At 38.6% G+C, this 19417-nt stretch overlaps 2 protein-coding genes across 3 annotated transcripts in view; both read right to left on the bottom strand.

Moving 5' to 3' along the window:
- Positions 1-716: 716 nt before the first annotated feature.
- On the bottom strand, positions 717-14695 carry mpv17 (mitochondrial inner membrane protein MPV17). Of its 2 annotated transcripts, none has more exons than XM_026142510.1 (8): positions 14558-14695; positions 13750-13830; positions 11297-11412; positions 8784-8876; positions 6778-6873; positions 2912-2944; positions 2778-2830; positions 717-2398 (listed from the first exon to the last, which is right to left on the bottom strand). In XM_026142510.1, exons 2-8 carry the CDS (start codon positions 13820-13822, stop codon positions 2329-2331), a joined length of 534 nt encoding a protein of 177 aa, XP_025998295.1. In that variant the 5' UTR covers positions 13823-13830; positions 14558-14695; the 3' UTR covers positions 717-2328. The 2 variants fall into 2 exon arrangements, with proteins under 2 accessions (XP_025998295.1, XP_025998296.1); XM_026142511.1 differs by lacking the exon at positions 14558-14695 and adding an exon at positions 14470-14532.
- A 648-nt stretch (positions 14696-15343) lies between these two features.
- Positions 15344-19417, bottom strand: part of LOC113037547 (uridine-cytidine kinase-like 1) — a 29621-nt gene continuing 25547 nt past the window's right edge. Inside the window, exons 14-15 of the mRNA XM_026194775.1 lie at positions 18945-19101; positions 15344-18032 (exon numbers count right to left, since the gene is read on the bottom strand). Of these exons, the coding sequence (XP_026050560.1) occupies positions 17956-18032; positions 18945-19101 (234 nt within the window). The 3' untranslated portion in view covers positions 15344-17955. The remainder of the gene's footprint in view (positions 18033-18944; positions 19102-19417) is intronic.

Genomic DNA, 19417 nt, shown 5'->3' on the forward strand with positions numbered 1-19417 from the left:
GGGTTCTACAAATTTAGACAATAAGTTATAATATGGGAATCAAAAGAGCATTTTTGTGCTTTGACACACAACAATGCCTGCTAGCAACAGCCTGTAGAACAGTTTGATAAAGAAAATTTGTAAATATCATCTTTCATATGAAACTGTTGCTGTTTTCACTTTTTCTTCAGGACAAACATGAAAATGAGGAGAAAACGACTTCTTTCAAACACTTTGAGGTCACAAATTATGTAAATCCACACAAATTATGAGCCAACATCAGTAACTTCAAATTACAGATCAGATCTCATTTTGATCACAGATGTCAGCCCCATCACACACTGTTTTCAGGTTGCGCTGCTAAAAAGCCTACACACTGTATCTTCGTTTAATTACTGGGCCTTAATTCTCAAACACAGCGAGCCTGGGAGATGAATTAAAAAAATGAAATCCAGCTTTCTGGGGAGAGGCTCATTTCCCTCAGGCAGGCGGTGGGGATATTTGGCAGATTTTCAATCGATTCGTCAGACGTTTTCCGCTTGTTTTTCCCTGATATGGACCATGAGTGTGTGCGTTTGTGTGTGTGGGGGGGGGGGGAACAAAAAAAAAAGAAAACTTGTGCAGTTAATTTGGTTGGCAGCCCAGCTCAGCAGCCTCCACATCTCCCTCCAAACAAACAACCCCCACCCCATCCAAAGCAAAGTTAGCGAGGTCAAACACACCACAGACTCATAAACTCAACTCGTGTAAAACTTTATTAGCTCTTACACCAGACGTGACCTTTAATTATCAAAAATGTGCCCATTATGGATAAAGCGATTCTTCATATCCTGAAAAAGGGGAACGCAGCACTGACATGATCCTGGGTTATGTTGCGGATTAGTGGTGACTCTTCAGCAGCTACAGAACAAATGTGACGCTGACTGTTAAAGGAACAGTTTGACGTCTGAGTAAATATGACTGTCCTCGCACAGAGAAGACTGATCTCACTCGTGCTTTTATGACACGTTATGTTAGTGTTGCATTAATGTATTTGCACTTGCATAGCAGTTTTCTCTCCTTACTGAACACTCAGAATGCTTTAGACTAGAGGAAACAAACTCCCGTTTATACAATGGTTTATTCTGTTCACTTTATTTTAAATGCTTTCTTGGGGTGAGGCAGCAGCAGTGTGAACCACTGGACCACAGTGATAACCAACCCAATAAAAGACTGGAAACAGGAGTAAACAGCTGCCTTGCTAACAACCACGATTTTAAAGCAAGTATGTAAATCTGAGTATAAATGTCTGACAACAACTGTCCAGTTGACCGTTTTCTGTTTCCAGCCTTTAAAATAGGATAAGCTTGGTGGTTGCAGACACCAGAGACGTATTGAGCTTGTATCATTCAACTCTCTGCAAACTATTCCTTTAACATTATGTTAAATAAGATAAGGAACAAGGCTCTTTCTTTACATAGCCATGATGTTAGATTAGGTACTTTAACCACAGGAACCTCGACCAACAAAATAAACTCAAAGCAGATAAGAGTTGGTGTAATCTGAGTGAAGACAAACTGTGGCATCTTGTCCATTTATATCAGCTTTTTCCTGAGATCTGTCAAATGTAGAAGAAAAGTAGAGACAGCTGACACAACCTCACCTGCTTGCAAACTTCACAGAGGAAAGGAGACAGTCTGAAGATGTCAAATCTGCTGCAACACTTCTCGAATGTAGAAAAACGTCACTACTATTTTTTTTTTTAAAAGAAAGAAAAAGGCCCCAAGCCAAATGAATTTAATCCAGTAATGCAGCTTTGTAAATGCTGCAGGAGGTTTGACCTCTTCATCTGTCAAATTAGGGGGAAATGAAGTAAAAGATGAGGCAGGTTTAGACAAAGCAAAAAAACACAACTATGTAAACTAAAATCACATTATTAGAAACTCTGGAATGCACTTAAAATATCTGACTAGAAGTCCATTATAGAAAAAAACCAACACATTACAAAAACAATGATGTCAATACACTAAAGAGATTAGAAAAGTTTCCTTTGTGAGCAATAGGTGTTAATGTATGAGTGTGTATGTGTGGATACACTGCAGCACCACCGCCAAATCCCATTTCCATAAATAAGAAACTTTCACAGACATTTCTGCAAATGCAAGTTTGACTTTCAAGTGTGAATTTGTCACTCGGAGTAGACGAGCCGTTTCTCCCGACCTTTACGCGTGACTCAGTCACAGCTTTACACATTGGAAATACCAGCAGACTAAGTAGCCTAAAGTAAGTTACGCCCATGTCACACACACTACGAATGAGTGCAAAGTAATCATCAGCGAGAACGACACAGGCTGGACTTGTGAGCGTCCTTCACATCTTATTGGCCTTCCAGGTCAGGTAGGAGTTCCAAGCAACAGCAACGACCTGGACGACAGCCAGCCTGCAAGGAGGACGAAATCTGATGTGTCTGGTTTGGATGCAAGTCGGAGAGTTTCATAAAGACGGAAATAAAGGCTTTCTGAGACAATTAAAGTTGGTTTCATGTGACATTTTCACAAGTGAAACAAATGATGTCTTATTTAGACGCAGAAGTAGTAAAACTACAACTTCAAAACATGTTTTCAGGTTTAAAATAATCCACTAAGATCAGACAGAGTATGTATCCTAAAAGTGCAGAAATGACTGTGTTAAAGCAGTCGAAATGTAAAAATAAAACCCTTAAGATTTGACTCTGTACACAAGCTTCTTCTGCTCTCACTAACCTTCAAATATGATCAGAGCTCACTGCCTGCATGCTAATGAAGCCATCAAACTCTCACCTGTGGTGCAGAGGGATGAAGTAGAAGTTGGCAATCTGGACTGGAGGCCAAAGCTGAAACAACCAGGAAACATTCAACTGATCAGCGAAACATATTCTGAAGAGATAAAAAGAGAGATTACACTGAACACTTACATAGTAATTAGAGATCAGGGCATCTGTGTAGTCCTGTGAACACAGAAAGAGAAATATTATCATGTCGGTACCATCTGAAATTACTTTAATGAAAAACATTCATGCTAAACTCAATTTATTACGAAAACAATAGAAAGGAAATGGTTATTTTGCTGCTTTCTTTTTCAGGTTCTCGTATCGTCTTCTGTTATAATCAGAGCATCACGCTCCTCTCCACTCCTCTAAAACCCCAAATAAACAAACATGGTCCTGACAAAAGTTCAACATGAGGTTTCAAATGTGAAGTTATTGTGTTAAATTAAGCAACTCTAAAACATAATTTACTATCCAAGAAAGAAGAACTATTTCTTTATTAGCTAGCTCTTCATGTGGAAATCAGAGGACGTCCAGAAGAAATGTGACACTGTCCCGTGAGCCTGTAAGAGAAACTCTGTTACAGATTCTAAACATACTTTCTTTTAATAAAAAGTAAACTGACTCAACATCAAAACAATCCCATTAAAGATGTGATTTGGTCCACAGTTAGCAGCACAGATTGTTTTACATAATTGAACAAAGATCTGTTTGTTTCTTTGTTCCTTCATCAAGCTCCTGTTCATGGATGAATATTTTATTTCACATTCACTGCCACAGATCCAAGCTTCTGGCCCCTGAGATCATCAGTTAGATCGTGGATGAACGAGTGTCAGAAGACTTCCTGTCCACCTACCACTGCAGACACTGAGAGTACATTAATTCATGAAAGCTGCACTCCTCTCCCTCAGCCTACTAAAAAAAAAAAAAGACAAAAATCTTAAGAGGAAACTTTTAGTTGTATTTAAAAGACAGAAGTAAAGTGTTTCTCCACTCAAACATGACGGACAAACTCGTGACCTCCTGCTTAGGTACGAGGTTCAGCCCTGCAGCGTTTTCCATCAGAACAGTTGAAGCTGCCGGTGGGGGAGGAAGTGAGGAATGCTGATGTGCTCAAACTACAGCTGGTGAGTAGTTTCTGTCCAAACGGAAGGTAAACTGTATGCATGAACACCTTCATCAGCCACACATAAACACACTTTATTTCACTCATTTTGTTAAAACAAGAAAAATGTATTTACATTGTTACAATAAGTAAATAAATATGACATGTTAATATATTGCTATATTGAAACTTCAGAGTAAAGGTTATTTAACATAGTTTCCTTCTGCAGTGAAACAAAGAGCTTCACTTATTTATTTGACACAACATTTATCCACCTGTGTCTGCAAGTCGATTACAGGCTGTGCTGTCAGCACGCTGTCTGATCTATGAAATAAAGCATGCTGCCCTCCTCCACCATCGCCATTCATTGAAGTTAATCTGAAATTTATACAAGTTAAAGTTGGATTCTTAAAAGCTGCGTGCAAGCGTTCATGTAGCCACTGCAGCATATTTACAGGTAGGCCCACATTTTTTTGGACACTGACACAATTGGCTGTAACTCCTCTATATTTAATCAAATGTCTGCTTTTAAAGCCCTCATTCATCAGATAACCCTAAATTCAATATACTCTAAAACCCTGACAATACTTTTACAGACCTAACTGGATATTACAGACGATTTGTGTCTGAAGTCTGCGTGTATTGTCTTAAAGCCCTTTGAATCATTGCTCTGACGTTAATGTGACAAAAATGATGCTGACAATATACCTAAACTTGCACATACCATTTAAAGAAAAAAGAAAAGGCTTCTTTTATTTGTTCCCTTATTTGACGTGGTAGAGCTCAGCAAAAAGATTATGAATTATACTTAAAGAAATGTTTTGGCGTGAGTGCGTCGTGTAGTTTAATCATGTTGTTATGCTGGCGATGCAACCTGAAGGTAGAAATCAGGTGTTTGTTCTTAATAAGCAACTTTCTCTCTCAAACACACGATATTACAAAACACACACACCGAGAAAAAAACCCAACCTGTCTACTTAAAGGTCACCCTGACATCTCCTGGCATATAAAACCAACAAGCCAATGTTCCAGCTATAATATTTTTCTGCCTTTTTTCCAGGGTGAAAACAGTGTTTTAATTACGGTCAAACAAGCTAGTTTGCCACCTGGGGTGAAATTACGTCAATGTCTTTACCCATACATGACGGGACCTTTCTTACCTCTTCTAGGAGCTTTGTAGGATGCAATAAATATGAAGTTTTGTTGTAAAACTTTAGTGAAATACTAAACCCCAAATTCAGCTAAATTATTCATTAAAAATGATCTAATAAGATTGTCTAAACATTCAAGTTTTAGGATCCAGGTCTTCTCAGGGCAGCACGTGGAAGCTAGATTTGTGTTTGCACTTTGCACACTGTACTGTATATGCAACATCTAACACAGGTCACACTTTTCTGCTCTTCCTGTCTTTACACTGTGCAGAACATTATGAATGTTCAGACTCTGATCAGTTACACAGCACAGTATGTGGTCTGACCCTGACATCGTGGAGTTGATCTTGGAAGAGAATGACGGCAAACGGAACAACATGCTTCAAAACCCCAACCTGCCAAGTGCCTCGAAAAACTGTGCAGTGATAAAGTTGTGATGTTTGAAAAACAGAGCCTCACACTTCTCACCTGTTTTTCTCACTTTTTCTCCAGCGTACTGTGTTTTATTTTTGAGTAATGACCAAGACTCTGACCAAACAGTTGCAGGTAAAAAGCAGAACAGGTAAACAAGAGAGGCAAAGCTGCGACTGGAACTCTGTCCAGATTTATCAATCACAGCGGCTGTTTGGTCAGAGGCTCCATTCATTTTCATCTCACATTTCCTCAGTGCCAGACCCCGTTGTAACGAGCGCATTTGTCATTTATTTTCTGTCCTTTGTGACATTTACCGGGTTGGCCTTTCAGGTCTGCGCCTCTCCTTTTGTAAATAATTGATGGTGATCAGCAGCATGTTGGGAAAGCAAGGCGGCGACGGGCGTTTGAGCAGCTGGCACAAGATGACAGTTAGCTCTGACCTGGCATACAAACACACACTCGCACACGTATATATGAAGGTATGAGTCACACTGGTTATTTCCACACTCCCTCCCTCCCTCTCTCTCTCGCCTCTTCCTCCATCACAGGAAATAGTTTCCAATAATAATGAGAGGTGAGTGTTGGAGGTCAGATGAAAACCAAACTTCCTCTCTGTGTACTGTCGTTTACCTGAGCTGTGTGCGTGCAGGAAGCTTACTGCTCTCTGACCAGTTTGTTCGTCTCAGGTTTAGTTTTAGTGCTTAAAAAGGTCAAATTCATGCCACACAATGACGACTGTAAAACTCTACACACGAAGAACAAAGAAAGGAGGGTTCGACGAAGACTTTGCATCTGAAATCTGAATCATAGATTCTTTTTTCTATGTATTTAAATGCAATTTTAGGGTAACACAAAGTAATTTATCTGTGCAATTCAAACTGATACCTTTCAGGCTTTGGATAAACCTGTTTTTACGTGACGATGTAACATTTATAAATAAAAAATGAGCTGAAGACACATCAGGTCAAACTCTAACCTTTTACCTCAAGTGGAGTTTTTCAAATTGATCAACGTCACCTGGAAGATTTTCCACATCACTACAATACTGATGGACTCATTCAACACAGGGTTAAAGGTGACCATTAAAAATGGTCAGAAAAATGTCAAGCAACTGTACCAACCCCCAGTTTATTGCCCTAACTGCTACCAAGCTTCTTTTTGAGGCTCATTAACGCCCTTTTTCAGACTTACACTTCACAAGGGTCAAAGGGTGAGAGACACATGACACAGAGTTATTTCTAGTGTTTTGCATGTTATTTCCCATTTTACACTGGATTGTTTTTCCACTGGGTAATGATGTTGGGAATGAATCACGACAGGGTACTGAAATAAAACTCACTCACCCTCCTGAGCTTGGTGACGTTCTCCTCGACTGTCAGTCCATTCAGCGCGCCAGAGATGCAGAGGAAGGCTCCCAGAAAGCACGGCGCAAAACACAGCTGTAAGGAAACAAACCAAAAAAACAAGAAGAAGAATCATAAGTTAATCATAAGTGTAACTGCTGTGGCCTAAATCAGCAGATTTCAGGTCAGTTTTATTTAAAAAGCTCCCCTCTGGCAGTGTGACATCAACCTAAACTGAGCAGTAAACGTGCAACCTAAAAACAGAACATGACTTTTGATTATGAGAAATTGGGTGATAAATATCTAATTAATCTACTTGTGACAAAACATTTTCCTGCAGCACATCCGGAAAAGGAAGTCTTTAAAGAAACATCATGGAGGATGAAATCTTTCCTTCGCTGTCATTCTTCTTTTTGTCTTACTTTCTTGATGTTTCATTTCCTTCGATTGGATTTTTTTTCCGAGGATCTTGGGATGCTTAGCTGCTACTCCATAGAAGCTGATGGAGTCCAGAAACAAAGTAACAAACTGAGTCTATAACTAAGTAATAAAATACATACCAGTGATAATCTAAGAAATCTGAAAGACTGAGGTTAAACTGTTCCTAGTATGAATCTTACATGAACAGTCACTCGACGCTACAGCTGCATCACCTTAAATCTTTCAAGTGCTGCTGTTTGTTATGCACACTGAGGTGAAGCGAGCAGCGCTGACAGTGCGACTGGATCACTATTCAAGCGTGCAAGTGAACCCTTTGCTCCAGTAAATATTTTATTCAGTAACAAGCAGATACTGCTTTTTTTTTTTTTTTTTTTAACATTGCGCTCTGCTGCAGTTTCACTGAAACACAGCAGGGGGCAGCATGAAGCTACCAAAAATGACTCGTTTTTAGACATTTACAGAAAAGTTGCATTCCAAGTTTATGCTATATAATTTTATTGATATGTTTGTGTTCCTTAATCTAAAGTTAATGATTCATTCAGAAAGCATGAGGTACAGATTATAGTTATGTGCAACTAGTCGACTGAACATTTAAACGTTGCAGCTTTTGCTACTCAATGCCAAAAATGATAGTCAGTTATATTCAGCAATATTCTTATTTTATTAAATTACGACAGGAATTCCTGGTTCAAAGTTGTTCTACCACCATCGGCCACTCCCTGGAGCTGAACCCTGTTTCCTCTCTTTCTATGAATGAAGCAGTAAATAAACAGAGGCTTAAACTAAAAAGATGACAGCTGTTCTGCAGCACTTATAAATCAATCAATGCAAACTAACTGTATATCAAGCTTTGTCAGAATAAACTGGAATATAACTAAGCAACCGAAGTCAGATGTAGTCAAACTGCACCTGCAACTCTTAACTAATCTGACATCACATGTGTTTGAAACATTATACAAAGTAAACAACATTTCAAGTATGTTCTGCTTTAGATAGTTTCTTAGGTTTTTCTATCAATTAGGCTATTAAATCTTTTTTTTGGCTGTCTCATTTAAACAACTAAATGAGCAACTACAAAATACCAGTGCTACCACTCAGCACCCTAGTAGATACACCTAAGGTATTAATTTGAAAATCCTCTGTGACTTCCTTCTTGAGTTATCGCATTCACAAACGTGGGTGTCCGCACCACCCGCTCACCCTGTAGATGACAATGATACCCCACCAACCTACAGCTGAGGGGCAAAAACTGGAGCTCTGTTGCATAACTCAGCCTCTCCACTCAAAAGCTTCACAAAAAGGGAAAACAGTCTGCTAACAAGAGTTTCCTCCCATCAGGACAACAAAGACTCATCTGTCAGTCAAAACGATCTCAGCAGTCAGGCTTCATCCACTCTGTTTGCCACAACTAACAAGCTCAGTGCGAGTGGCAAATACACACTTACACACAGAGAGCTGTTTTTATTGCTGAGCTGGTGTTCGGTTTGCTTTGCTGAGAAGAAGAAGAGGAAGAAGAGGAAGAAGAAGAAGACAACCATTAAGGGTCCTTAAGATGCTCATCTCACCTGGTCAACCAGCATTTTCTTCATGGCAGCGCTTTTGGTTCCTCCAACAACCAGTCGGTCCAAAACCTTGTACCAGCTGCCGATGACAGGGCCCTTTATTGCAACAGAAATAAAATTACTCTTGAAATCCCCCACTTAATTCTCTTCTAATATCTTTAACTGCAATGGAAGCAGAAGACCGATGATGGATTTCATGAAAAATAAAAACATCAAATCTTTGCTTTTTGGTTTGTGCATTAAATACTCAGCCATTTATTCACAATGAACTCACAAAATGAACCAAAGTTAACAACTTGCTATGTGAACTATACAAACCTTTGTGTTTAATTGCAATTTTCTGTAAATGTGTGTCCTTCACAAATCAACACAGGTCCACAAGAGAGAAACTGACACTGACATGGAGTTTGTTCAAAATCAGTCAAAATGTAACAATATTTCTACAAGGTGCAATCACAAAGTTCTAAATTGCTGCTGATAAAATTAAAAAACATGACCTGGCTTAGATTTGGGTTCTCTCCTCAGACTGCTGACAGCTCAGCTGCTGTTTTCAGATCACTCCTCCTCAAAGTCACATTGTTGTGTCCATAAAACTACAGAGTACTTCTTGAAATCAAATTCTCCAGCTTTTATAACACCACTGTGGGCTGTGATCCTCGTTGGCCAGATCAAGGAAAGTATTTATTAACAAACCCATCATACTTGCTAGTTTTGGCCCACTGCAACTCCTTCCTGTTCCCAAAATAAAAGTAACAAAGATGGACTGACATAGTGGGGAACCAAGGAAAGTATAAGACTCCAGCTGAACACCAAACAAAAAACAGATGTCCAGAGGTGCAAAAAAAGATGATGTTGAAGATGAGACTGGCTAAAAATCAAGTATTTTTTGTTTGTTTGGGGGGGTTTTTATGTGCCGAGTCCTGCAACTCTGTGTTTGCATCTTGCAGAAGATGCACAAGTAACAACAGAACAGGGAATTCTTCTCCACTACCAAAAAATACAAAACTTAGGCCATAAAGGTACAAAAATAGTGTTTTATCAAATTTTTACATTAAAAGTTTTACATTTTAAATTAATGTCCAATTTTAAAAACATTTTCCAAAAGAACTCAGCAGCTTTCTGTCAACAGCTTCCCTCCTTAAACGGAAGCACGAGCAGGCTGGCTGAAGATAAACCGAATTCAACCAACAAATGGATGCATTATTTATGTGAAGGAGAACGATACATGATGCATGAATATAGGTGCCAATAAACATGTGTCTCAAGTCCTGTGTGTGCTGAATAGCCACCCTCCAGACAAGACTAAATATCTATACATCTTGCGTGTATATTTTTGTACGATGGAGGAGCTTCAGATAATTACGGAAACATAAATAAACTTTGCCTTCGTCACAGCGACGTCAGAGAGAAATGAGCTACTTGGAGGGCGAATTGTGCAGCTGTCACAGTTAGTGAAATACTGATGAATTAAACATACAAAGACATGAATGAGTGGTATACAACAAGTAACACAGATCAGACAAGTACATCATGAACACACACACTTAAAGTCATTAATTACAGATGCACAAACAAGCAGGAATCTTTTTTTTTTTCCATGAACACAATAATTTTCCTTTATATTAACTTCCTCAATTTAAACAATTAACCAGACAGTAAAAACCTGTGGCAACATTTCTTCTTCCAGGGAGCCACACTGACATGGATCGAATCAACGAAAACACATCACGCAGTTTAAGTTAAACTCTAAATTTGCACAGCACAGTGTTGTACAGTGTGTTATCTGCACAGTAGAAGGCCTGCCTCTGTATGTTTAAAACTTTGTTTTAAAATGTTGACTTTGTTTTACAAAGGTGCTCATTTGGTGTCCTCTGAGGTGGCAAAATAAATCTTACAGAAAACCTTCCATATTGTAAATCCCCTACTGCATTACCGTATATCATATATAACTAGTTAGCACTATGTAGCATAACACACAATTTCGGGACACAGCATTTGGGAATGACTGCTGTGAGTAACTGTGGTTGTCTATAATAAAGAAGCATGATTCAGTGGTTGAGTTTGGGAACGTTTCTGTATGAAATGACTTGGAAGTGTCAGCATAGCGACCACAATAACAAATGTATGAATTTTCCAAATCCTTTGTTTCCCTTTAGCAGAGGACACACTGAACCATCATTTATAAAAGAAAAGGAGATAATGCCTCCCATGATAACAAATTTTAAACACATTTGATTCTATGATGCCGTTTTTATGTCTTGGTGAGCACTAATTACTGTTTTAAATGCTTAACATAATGACCCGGGTATGCACCGACAGGCATCACAAAAATGGCTGCTGAGAGGCTAGACTTGCTTTCATATGAACTAAAATATTATTCTATTTCACCATGATTCACACAGTTTCTCTAGATCTAAAAAAAAATCAAGCATGTAACACCTTTTTAACAAAATAAAATCAAAAGTATTTAGAAAATTTTAAAAAGTAAATGAACTGAGAGTCAGAAGGATACTTACCACAAAGAAGAAACCAATACTCATCATCTTAGCCGTCCTCTGCACGTTGTGGTTAGCCAATCCTCTCCTCTCGATCAGCTGCTGGGAGATGACATCACCGACACCTACTAAAGACCCTGGAGGTCAAACAGAGTTGATACTGCATCTCAGTCCCCTGAGCACAATCTTCTACAGATATGATCCGTGCAGACATGTTACTGTTCCTGCAGTGAGAATCTGATTAGGCAGCACTCTTGTAATTACTACATAATAACCACAAATATGCCAAAAAATGTATTCAAAGAATCAACTTTACTGTTAATATTGAAAATAATGTGTTAAAATACTTTATAAGCCTTCCAAAATTAACAAAAGCTCCCAACCAAATGTGAACTACTAAAAAAATCTGCATTGTCTTAAAGAGAGATCAGCTGAAGTCAAACTCAACCTGGAAAAAAGGAAAAGTTTCTTGAGATCAAATTTTAACACAACTTGTGATAAAATGCTGCCACCCAGTGGTGAAAGTTTAAGTGACATTTTGCAGGGGGCGTTTACAAAAAGTATCTTTAAATGCAACAAAACAGTCCAAAAGTACAAACTCCCATCCGAGTTCAACTTGGCGATGGTCACGCAATGTGTCCCTCAAACAGACTCAGTTGTTTTTCTTCTCTGTAATTTATCTTATTTATACGAACAAATGAGATTTCATCACCGAGCTCTTGTCTTCATTTGTTTCACACTGTTTATTAGCAGGCATTAAAGGGTTGTCACCAACAAGCCACCATTAACTCATCATCATTGTGTTTTTACTTTGAACTTGGCACCATCCATGAATTTCCTGAGTCACTGCTAATTTTTTATTTATAAACCAATTTTAGACAAACAATCCTGCTTAACACTGCAGAGATTTCACAGAGGTCCTCTTCAAGTCTTCTGTTTGTTTCTAACAAAAATCCTTTAAAAAAATAATAAATTGGTCCAGCAACTCATTTAAAGGCCTTAATATCTCCAGCTTGAGTCAGGACCTCAGTAAGCTCTGTGGTAAATTACTCCACTTATTAGCTTTTCACTTTATTATAGTGGGCAGCTAAAACTTCTTGGGTTTGGTACAGACGTGTCACCTCTCATCCATGAAGCTTCTTCAGTTCTAAAGAAAAATGGTGGAGAATCCTAAACATTTAAGTCCTAGTGAAAGTTGTGCCCCTTGGAGGCAGCCCCGACGGTCGTTGACCAACTACTGATTTATGCTTCAGCAGGAAATCTACACCACAGTTATGTAATCACAGTAAACCCCTCTGAACCCCTGTGCTGTAACCTGACGTGCACCTACCTGCAGATGTAACTACATGTTAGGTCGATGCTGGCTGTTCAGCTCCATTGATTAGGAATAATAATCATAGTATCAGTATAAATACAATTGTCAGCTGATTAGACGTCAGCTGGACGTAATGGAATAATAATAAGATAAACTAAATTCATGTGTCATAAAATGTAGTTATAACAAAAACAATTTAAAAACAGACCAACTGCTCAGAAATTCATGATGTGTCAACACTAACCTCAAATCTTTCAATAAATTTGGGTTGGTTTTTTTTCCCCTTTCTTTTTTTGTAGGAAACTGAATGCAAACTGAAATTAAAAACTTTGAAAATGCATGAAGACTGTCAATAGGGAAACTGATTTTTCTTTTTTTAAATTCCTCAGAGAGGCTCCTTTTAGCTGCTCTAGCTGCAAGGTCAAACCTCTGCCTCTATCTAGTGGCGACTAAATAGTACTGCAAACAGTACTTTAAAACTACAGCCTTCTGAAAAAAGTAAAGGGTTAATGCAACACTAACTGCTTAGGTTAGATCATTTACATCTGAAACTTGCTCCAATGTGTGAATCCACCAGAGCTCTAAAAGCCATTTTCAACGCTATGAAATCCAAAAGTGCTACACAACAGTTACAGAAATATTTGTGGTCTAATACCTGCATCATATTAAACTCATCAGCATGCTTTAGCTCTCTGTATCACGTTTTAGACATTTTGGGCAAACAGAGTTCAATTCAAATGTTTTTGTGTGTGTGTTAAATCAATATATTTATGGTTTCGTCTGGATGTTCTGATCACTTATCCTGTAAAAATATATGCAAACTTGATGTTCTCATGAGTATGTACGACTCTACAACCTTCTTGAATAGATGTACATATCATACACATATTATTGATTCTTTTTTCATTTGCTTTTATTCCTGATCACAGTACAATGACCTTTAGCCTGTGTCTATTTGTACACTAAACTGGAGCAAAGGTTTGTAAAGTCAACCAGAAGCTGAAACGGGACCCTTCATTTTATTTTAATCAACAAAGGTCAGTGTATGGTGTACCCAACTGCACCTTCTCATGTGACATCTGTCTGCAGCTTTTCTACATTTACGTTTGCGCATTCAGCGTGTAACTTATTTTTATGTGCAGTGACAAGGTTGTCCTACCCGCTGTCACTATCTGGACTGTCCAGGGGTATTTAGTCATCAAGACCTGGTAGCCTCTCCAAAGGCCTGCCATTCCTCGTCCTAGGAAGAAAGAAAAATAAAAGTTTGTTGCAAATGCAGACTTTTCTGCTCAATCACCCCGCCCGCCGGTTGTAACGTGATTCAAATCAAGTGATACCACTAACAAGTTCCGTTAAACTGTCCATTAGTGATTGCCCATTAGTGTAAACTTCGGGCTTTTTTAAAAATTATTTCAGGGTTTTAAAACACTTAAATGTATCCAAGACCTATATCGAAGAGGTTAGCTCACTCTTTCAAATTCAGTCAAACGGCTAGCTAATCCTCTCCATTCAGTTACATCACACTTATGGTCAACTGCTGACTCAAAGTTAACATGTTATTAAAGTATTCGTGTTTCGGTAAATTTTGTCAATGCCGAATTCTAACACTGGGTCTAACATTTTCTCTCAAGCTACCGAAGTTGTTAATAGATGTCTAGTTTTACGACAGCTTAGATTAACTGTAAAATCTTTTTTTTTTTTTTATGACGTTTGGCTTGAGGCTCGGTCTCGTGCTGGCTGGCGAAGCTAACGTTGCACGGAACCTACGACTTGCACAGGGCGTCATTAGCGTCTCTAAATCACAGCACTAACTTTTAATCACTCGTTTAGCTTACGAAACCAAACTAAACTGCACTCCTAACACACTGTAGCAACTCACAGTTTAAATCAAGAATAACGAACTGCTGAGTCTTTCATCGTTTCTGTAACTTTCCGTTTAACATTATTGCAGCTGCTGTTTAACTCACCTTTACAGCTCACCGTAGTTAACTTAAAGGTCCGTAAACTAGCAAGCTGTGGATAATGTAAGTAAAACTGTACACATGCCCGGCTTCCCTGAGGAAACAGGCGGAGATGCTTTCACGGCACGGAATCAGCTCCGACTTTGCAGTACTCCAACTGTACAGCACAGAAAAATATGAATACAAATTTATGTGGTATACTGTTGTTTCTATTTTAAATACACTTACTTCTTTAGGCTTAGCTCACATCAGTTATATTTTTATAGTTTAAAGAAGTTGTCAATCAAGTTGGGTCTTATTAGTCTCAAGTTTTGTATTTATTATATTGGTAATTCTTCCAGTGCAACAATTAAAAAAAAACCTGGTACACAATTAAAGGTCTTCTAAAAATTCCAATACAATAAAAAGGGGATCCAGCTAACACAGACATGTAGGCTTCCCAGTCTCAAAGATATTTCCTGAATTATTTTAGTATTTTAAGTACATGATGTTTTTATTAGTTTATATTAACTCTATATTATTGTCATTTCAGTTTAAGTGATTTTTACAGATTACTTTAGAGTTTACTTAACTTTGACTAACACAGTATTCATTACATCTGCGTAAATTGATTAGTAATCAACAATTTATTTAGCTTTGTTGCAACCGATAAGGGCAGAAGAAACCGTGATCTACTACGACCAGTGAAGACAGCATAGGAACTGTAGTCTGCGTCAGTTCCGCTGTACACAATAACATAGGCACACCCCTGCCCTCTAGAGGACAACTCCAGAATAACAACATGACAGGAAGCAAATTGCAATGATTTTTATTCTGTTCAAGTGAAGTGGCACTTACGATAAATGAAACAAAAAAGAAAGAAAAGTTATTACAATGGGACTTCTGGTTTACAAACAGGTGTAACTGGCATAAAAATGACAATGGAATGGCTTACCAGGAAACCAAAATGTAAATCACTCAAGGAGAGGTCAATACTGTCCCCAGAACACATTTTTCAAGTAACGTGTTGTAATTTGCTCTAACGTGACCTTTTTTATTGACTCAGTTTGCATAAAGTCAGAAGAAATAGAGTTATTTGAGAGCACGGGGTGTCAAACATGCAGCCCCGGGGGACCAGAACCAGGTCCATTTTGGCTCATTTGATGACTTCACAAAGTGTAAAAACTGGGAGAGATCTCAGTTTCACTAGCAAGGAGTGACAACATCTGAAAAGTTAATAGTTTTAAATCTAGACAAGTTAACACTTTCGTCATTGGTAACTGAAATGACAACAGACTCTGTGAATGTGGAAAAGCTGAGGCATACTGTTGAGATTGCACTTTTGTAGGATGCAGAAAATGTAGTTTCAAAATGGATGACCAATTAGACAAGAAAATGTAAATAAATAACAAGTAACGAGGGAGTGGGGTAACTGGTGTGGTGTGCTAGGGACAGGGTGAGATAGGGGCCGATGTGGTGACCCTGAATTGGAGCAGCTGGAAGAAGAAGACAAAGACGACACATACATAATCTTACGGGCGTGGCTCACTTAAGATTATTTGTGGCCATTCGTGGGCTGTGAACTGATGTTTGACATCCCGGCTTTAGAGTTTTGCTCACAGTGGACATTTGGCACATGTGTAACAATATCCACACAGCTGCTGCTCCTGCTCCCCAAAGCCTCATCATCAACTTTACTCGCTTTTTGGTACCAGCTTCCCACTTCACCTCAACGTCGAGAAGAGCAGCCATCACAGCAAGGTGCAACATTACACGAAGCAAAACACATGAAGAGCAACGATGGCACGTATGTGGCTTTGGAAATGCAGAACTTCAGCATTTTCTTAGCTTGCTTAAAACACCAAAAATGGTGGTACCAAGAATCAGTCGCACTGTGTGGTGGAAATGAGGCCTTGTAAGGAGCAGGTACGCAGGTGAGGCTTTTAAGCATTGAAGCACCTGAAAGAGCTCAATTTAAACTGCTTTTAAATTTGTGTTTCTCAAATCAAACTGTCATTAAATAAAATGATACGGCACTGGATAAGAGCACAGAACTGAAAACATATAACATGCAAACAACATTTTCATGATGCAGTTTGAATAAACATCTGTTATGTGTTGAATGTGTGAAGAACCCTCATACAATACAATAAATAAATAAGAAAACATTTTTTAAAAATGTCTGCAAACAGAAGCAGTGTGTGGCATTTACACATGAAATGCTACTAAGACTTAAAGCCAATCAAAATCTGGGAAATCTGAATGCAGCTCTGTTTTAAATCAAAACGTTATAGCAGCAAAGACCCCTGCTGTCATTTGGTTTAAGATGTTTTCTGTTGATGAGAATCAATAAAATCTCACAGTAACAGGGGCTTCAGGTCAAGAGCTGACAAGAAATACAGTACAAAGCATTCCCTAGTTGTGTGTTGATTCAATTAGCAGCTGAAGCTTGGCAGAAATGTTTAAAATCTCAAAATTTAAATTGCTTCAATAAAAAATAACTAACTGGGATATCCTGGCTCTCTTATTGCTGTACAAGAACCATAAAGTCAAAGACACTGAGAAAAAAAAAACAATTTAACAGGAGAGTAACCGAATAAAAAGGAAGCTAAAACCTTTCACCTTTTCACTCGGTCAGTCTTCTTCAAGTATGAGTCGTTGCTGTCCCTTTCAGTGGAAGTCGCCTGAGATAAAAGTGTTTTACAGTACAGACAGCTGCAGCTTCAGCAGCAGAGCAAAGCTGGAATACACTGATTCTTACGAGAGCTTTAAGCTAGGAGAGAAAAACACCAAGCTACACCGTTAACTAGGCCAGACGCATCACCTCCACGCTCACCTTTATGTATATGTGCAAAGCAAATGATAACATTATTATTGACTGACCCAGCACCAGGAAGTGACCATTTTCATAAACTGCTTATACATCATTATAACTGAGCGTCGCTGGAGCTGGATCTTCCAGTTAACTTAGCGGCTGGGTTTTAAAATCTGTCAATTAGTCATTTTATTTACATTATGCAGGTTATGAAGGTCAGCTTTTCCAGTAAACTGATGCAAATCTAAACATCACCCCTGAAGGCTCACGGGCTGCAGCTTCAGCAACAAAAACACATCACTGGCAAAATTATTAACACCAGAATTAGTTCTCTTTTTCAATAGGTAGCTTTAGGTTTCCCCTTTTTAAATTATAACTTAATGGTATATCATCTTTTTAGAAGCATCCCGCATCCTGCAGGACAGCTAACGCTTTCAACTTTGGCTCCTGACTTTTTTAATAACCAAACTGACCTTAAAGTATATCATTGTGAATGGGAAGCAGTTTGTAGAGCAACAGCTGACTGTTCAGGAGGACATCAATGGCACCAATCAGCTGTCTTCTTCTTCCAGTGACTAAGTGCTTTTGTAACAACCCTGCACCTCTCTCCTCAGAACTCCATCCCCTCGTCACTTTCACACCAGTCCGACGGAGCATCGGTGCCGAAGTAACGATCTCCGAAATTCCCTGAGAGGAGCAGGTGAAAGAAGACGGGACAGAAAAAGTTGGACTTTTCTTTATTGTGTTCTCTGTAGTGGGTGACATCCGTTGCGAATATGGAAGATTTTAAAGAACATAACTGCCTTTTTTTTTTACCTTTTTCCTAACTTAATAAGATTATAAGCTACACTGTGTACAGAGAGGCTCATTTATAATCACAGTGGGAAATTTCTAAGATCATTTTTGCACCTTTGCTGCCACTGATTTGGATGTGAGACTACAGTGTGTATAAAGAACAGAGCTCTTTCGAGCAAATGTTTACATTGTAAACCTTCCCAATAACTCCCTTTACCTTGCTATTCAAATATTTATAATCCTGGCTAATAATCTACTTTAAATAAACCTAAAACACACCGCTGACTTTTCTGTGGCTTTCCCTAACTCGCAAACACCCTGCAGCCGCTCTGCTGGTGCTAGATTTTGTCTGCAAACGGTAGAGCTTTCATCCATGCAGCAGTGGTTTTGTACTTTGTGTAATTCACAGATGATTTACCTTTTAATGCCTCTTATTGATTTATAGGTGACCTTTTCTTATAGCCTCCCACTGTTTGTCAATAAAGGCTAAAAAATACATTTCAAGGCCAGAGTGCAAAAAACAAACTTGGTTGTTGATCTCTTCCAGCTCTGCAAAGTCCATTAATTTCTTCCATTAAGGCCTCTGACACAGTCCTTGTTTCTTATCAGGACACTTTACCCTAGATATGCTGTCAGTAAAGTTTCTTAACATACTGTTTTGTTTTGTTTTGGGCAAAACCAGAAGATTTATGGGGCTAATTATGCTTAAAACTCTATAAATCATCTTAATCGTCTATTAAAAGTACAATGTTTTTCAAACAGATGATAAATGAACTTTGATAAAGCCAGAGTGCATGTACTCACCGATGCCTGGTATGATGTGGAACTGGTCGTTGACCTCCTTGTCTACGGCGGTGGTGATGATCCGAACTTTAGGGAAGGCGTAGGCCACCGAATGGACCCCCATCTCAGCCATAAGCAGGGACAACAGGAAGATCTTATCCTCAGCTACATCGTGGTCCTTCATGTGGAGAAACACAGAACTTATTTCTAGATGATGTCGGTGAAAGAACACATCCAAGCAGAATGAATAATTTCATATATTTACATAATAACTTCAGCTTCATTAACAGCATCACAGGGTAATAAATACTAATGACCTGAGCCTGCACAATGTTTGATAATGGATAAAATAAATCACCTGCAGCACTTTTATTAAACTGATGGTATCTTTTAAAAACAAGCATTTCATTGTTTGCCTACCCTGAAACAGACACTTCAGCCCTGAAGGGTTGGAGCTGGCCAAACAGCCTAATCCCTGCAGTAATCACACTAAG

Source organism: Astatotilapia calliptera, chromosome 15 (genome assembly GCF_900246225.1).
Source record: "Astatotilapia calliptera chromosome 15, fAstCal1.2, whole genome shotgun sequence".
NCBI classification, from domain to species: Eukaryota; Metazoa; Chordata; class Actinopteri; order Cichliformes; family Cichlidae; genus Astatotilapia; species Astatotilapia calliptera.

Excerpts from the sequence above, each read along its gene's own strand:
- mpv17 (XM_026142510.1), bottom strand. The coding sequence starts at position 13,822 with ATGGCAGGCCTTTGGAGAGGCTACCAGGTCTTGATGACTAAATACCCC. Across the intron at positions 11,413-13,749 it reads AGTCCAGATAGTGACAGCGG|GGTCTTTAGTAGGTGTCGGT; the intron begins GTAGGACAACCT and ends TTTGACCTCCAG. Across the intron at positions 2,831-2,911 it reads CCCTGATCTCTAATTACTAT|CTTTGGCCTCCAGTCCAGAT; the intron begins GTAAGTGTTCAG and ends TGGTTGTTTCAG.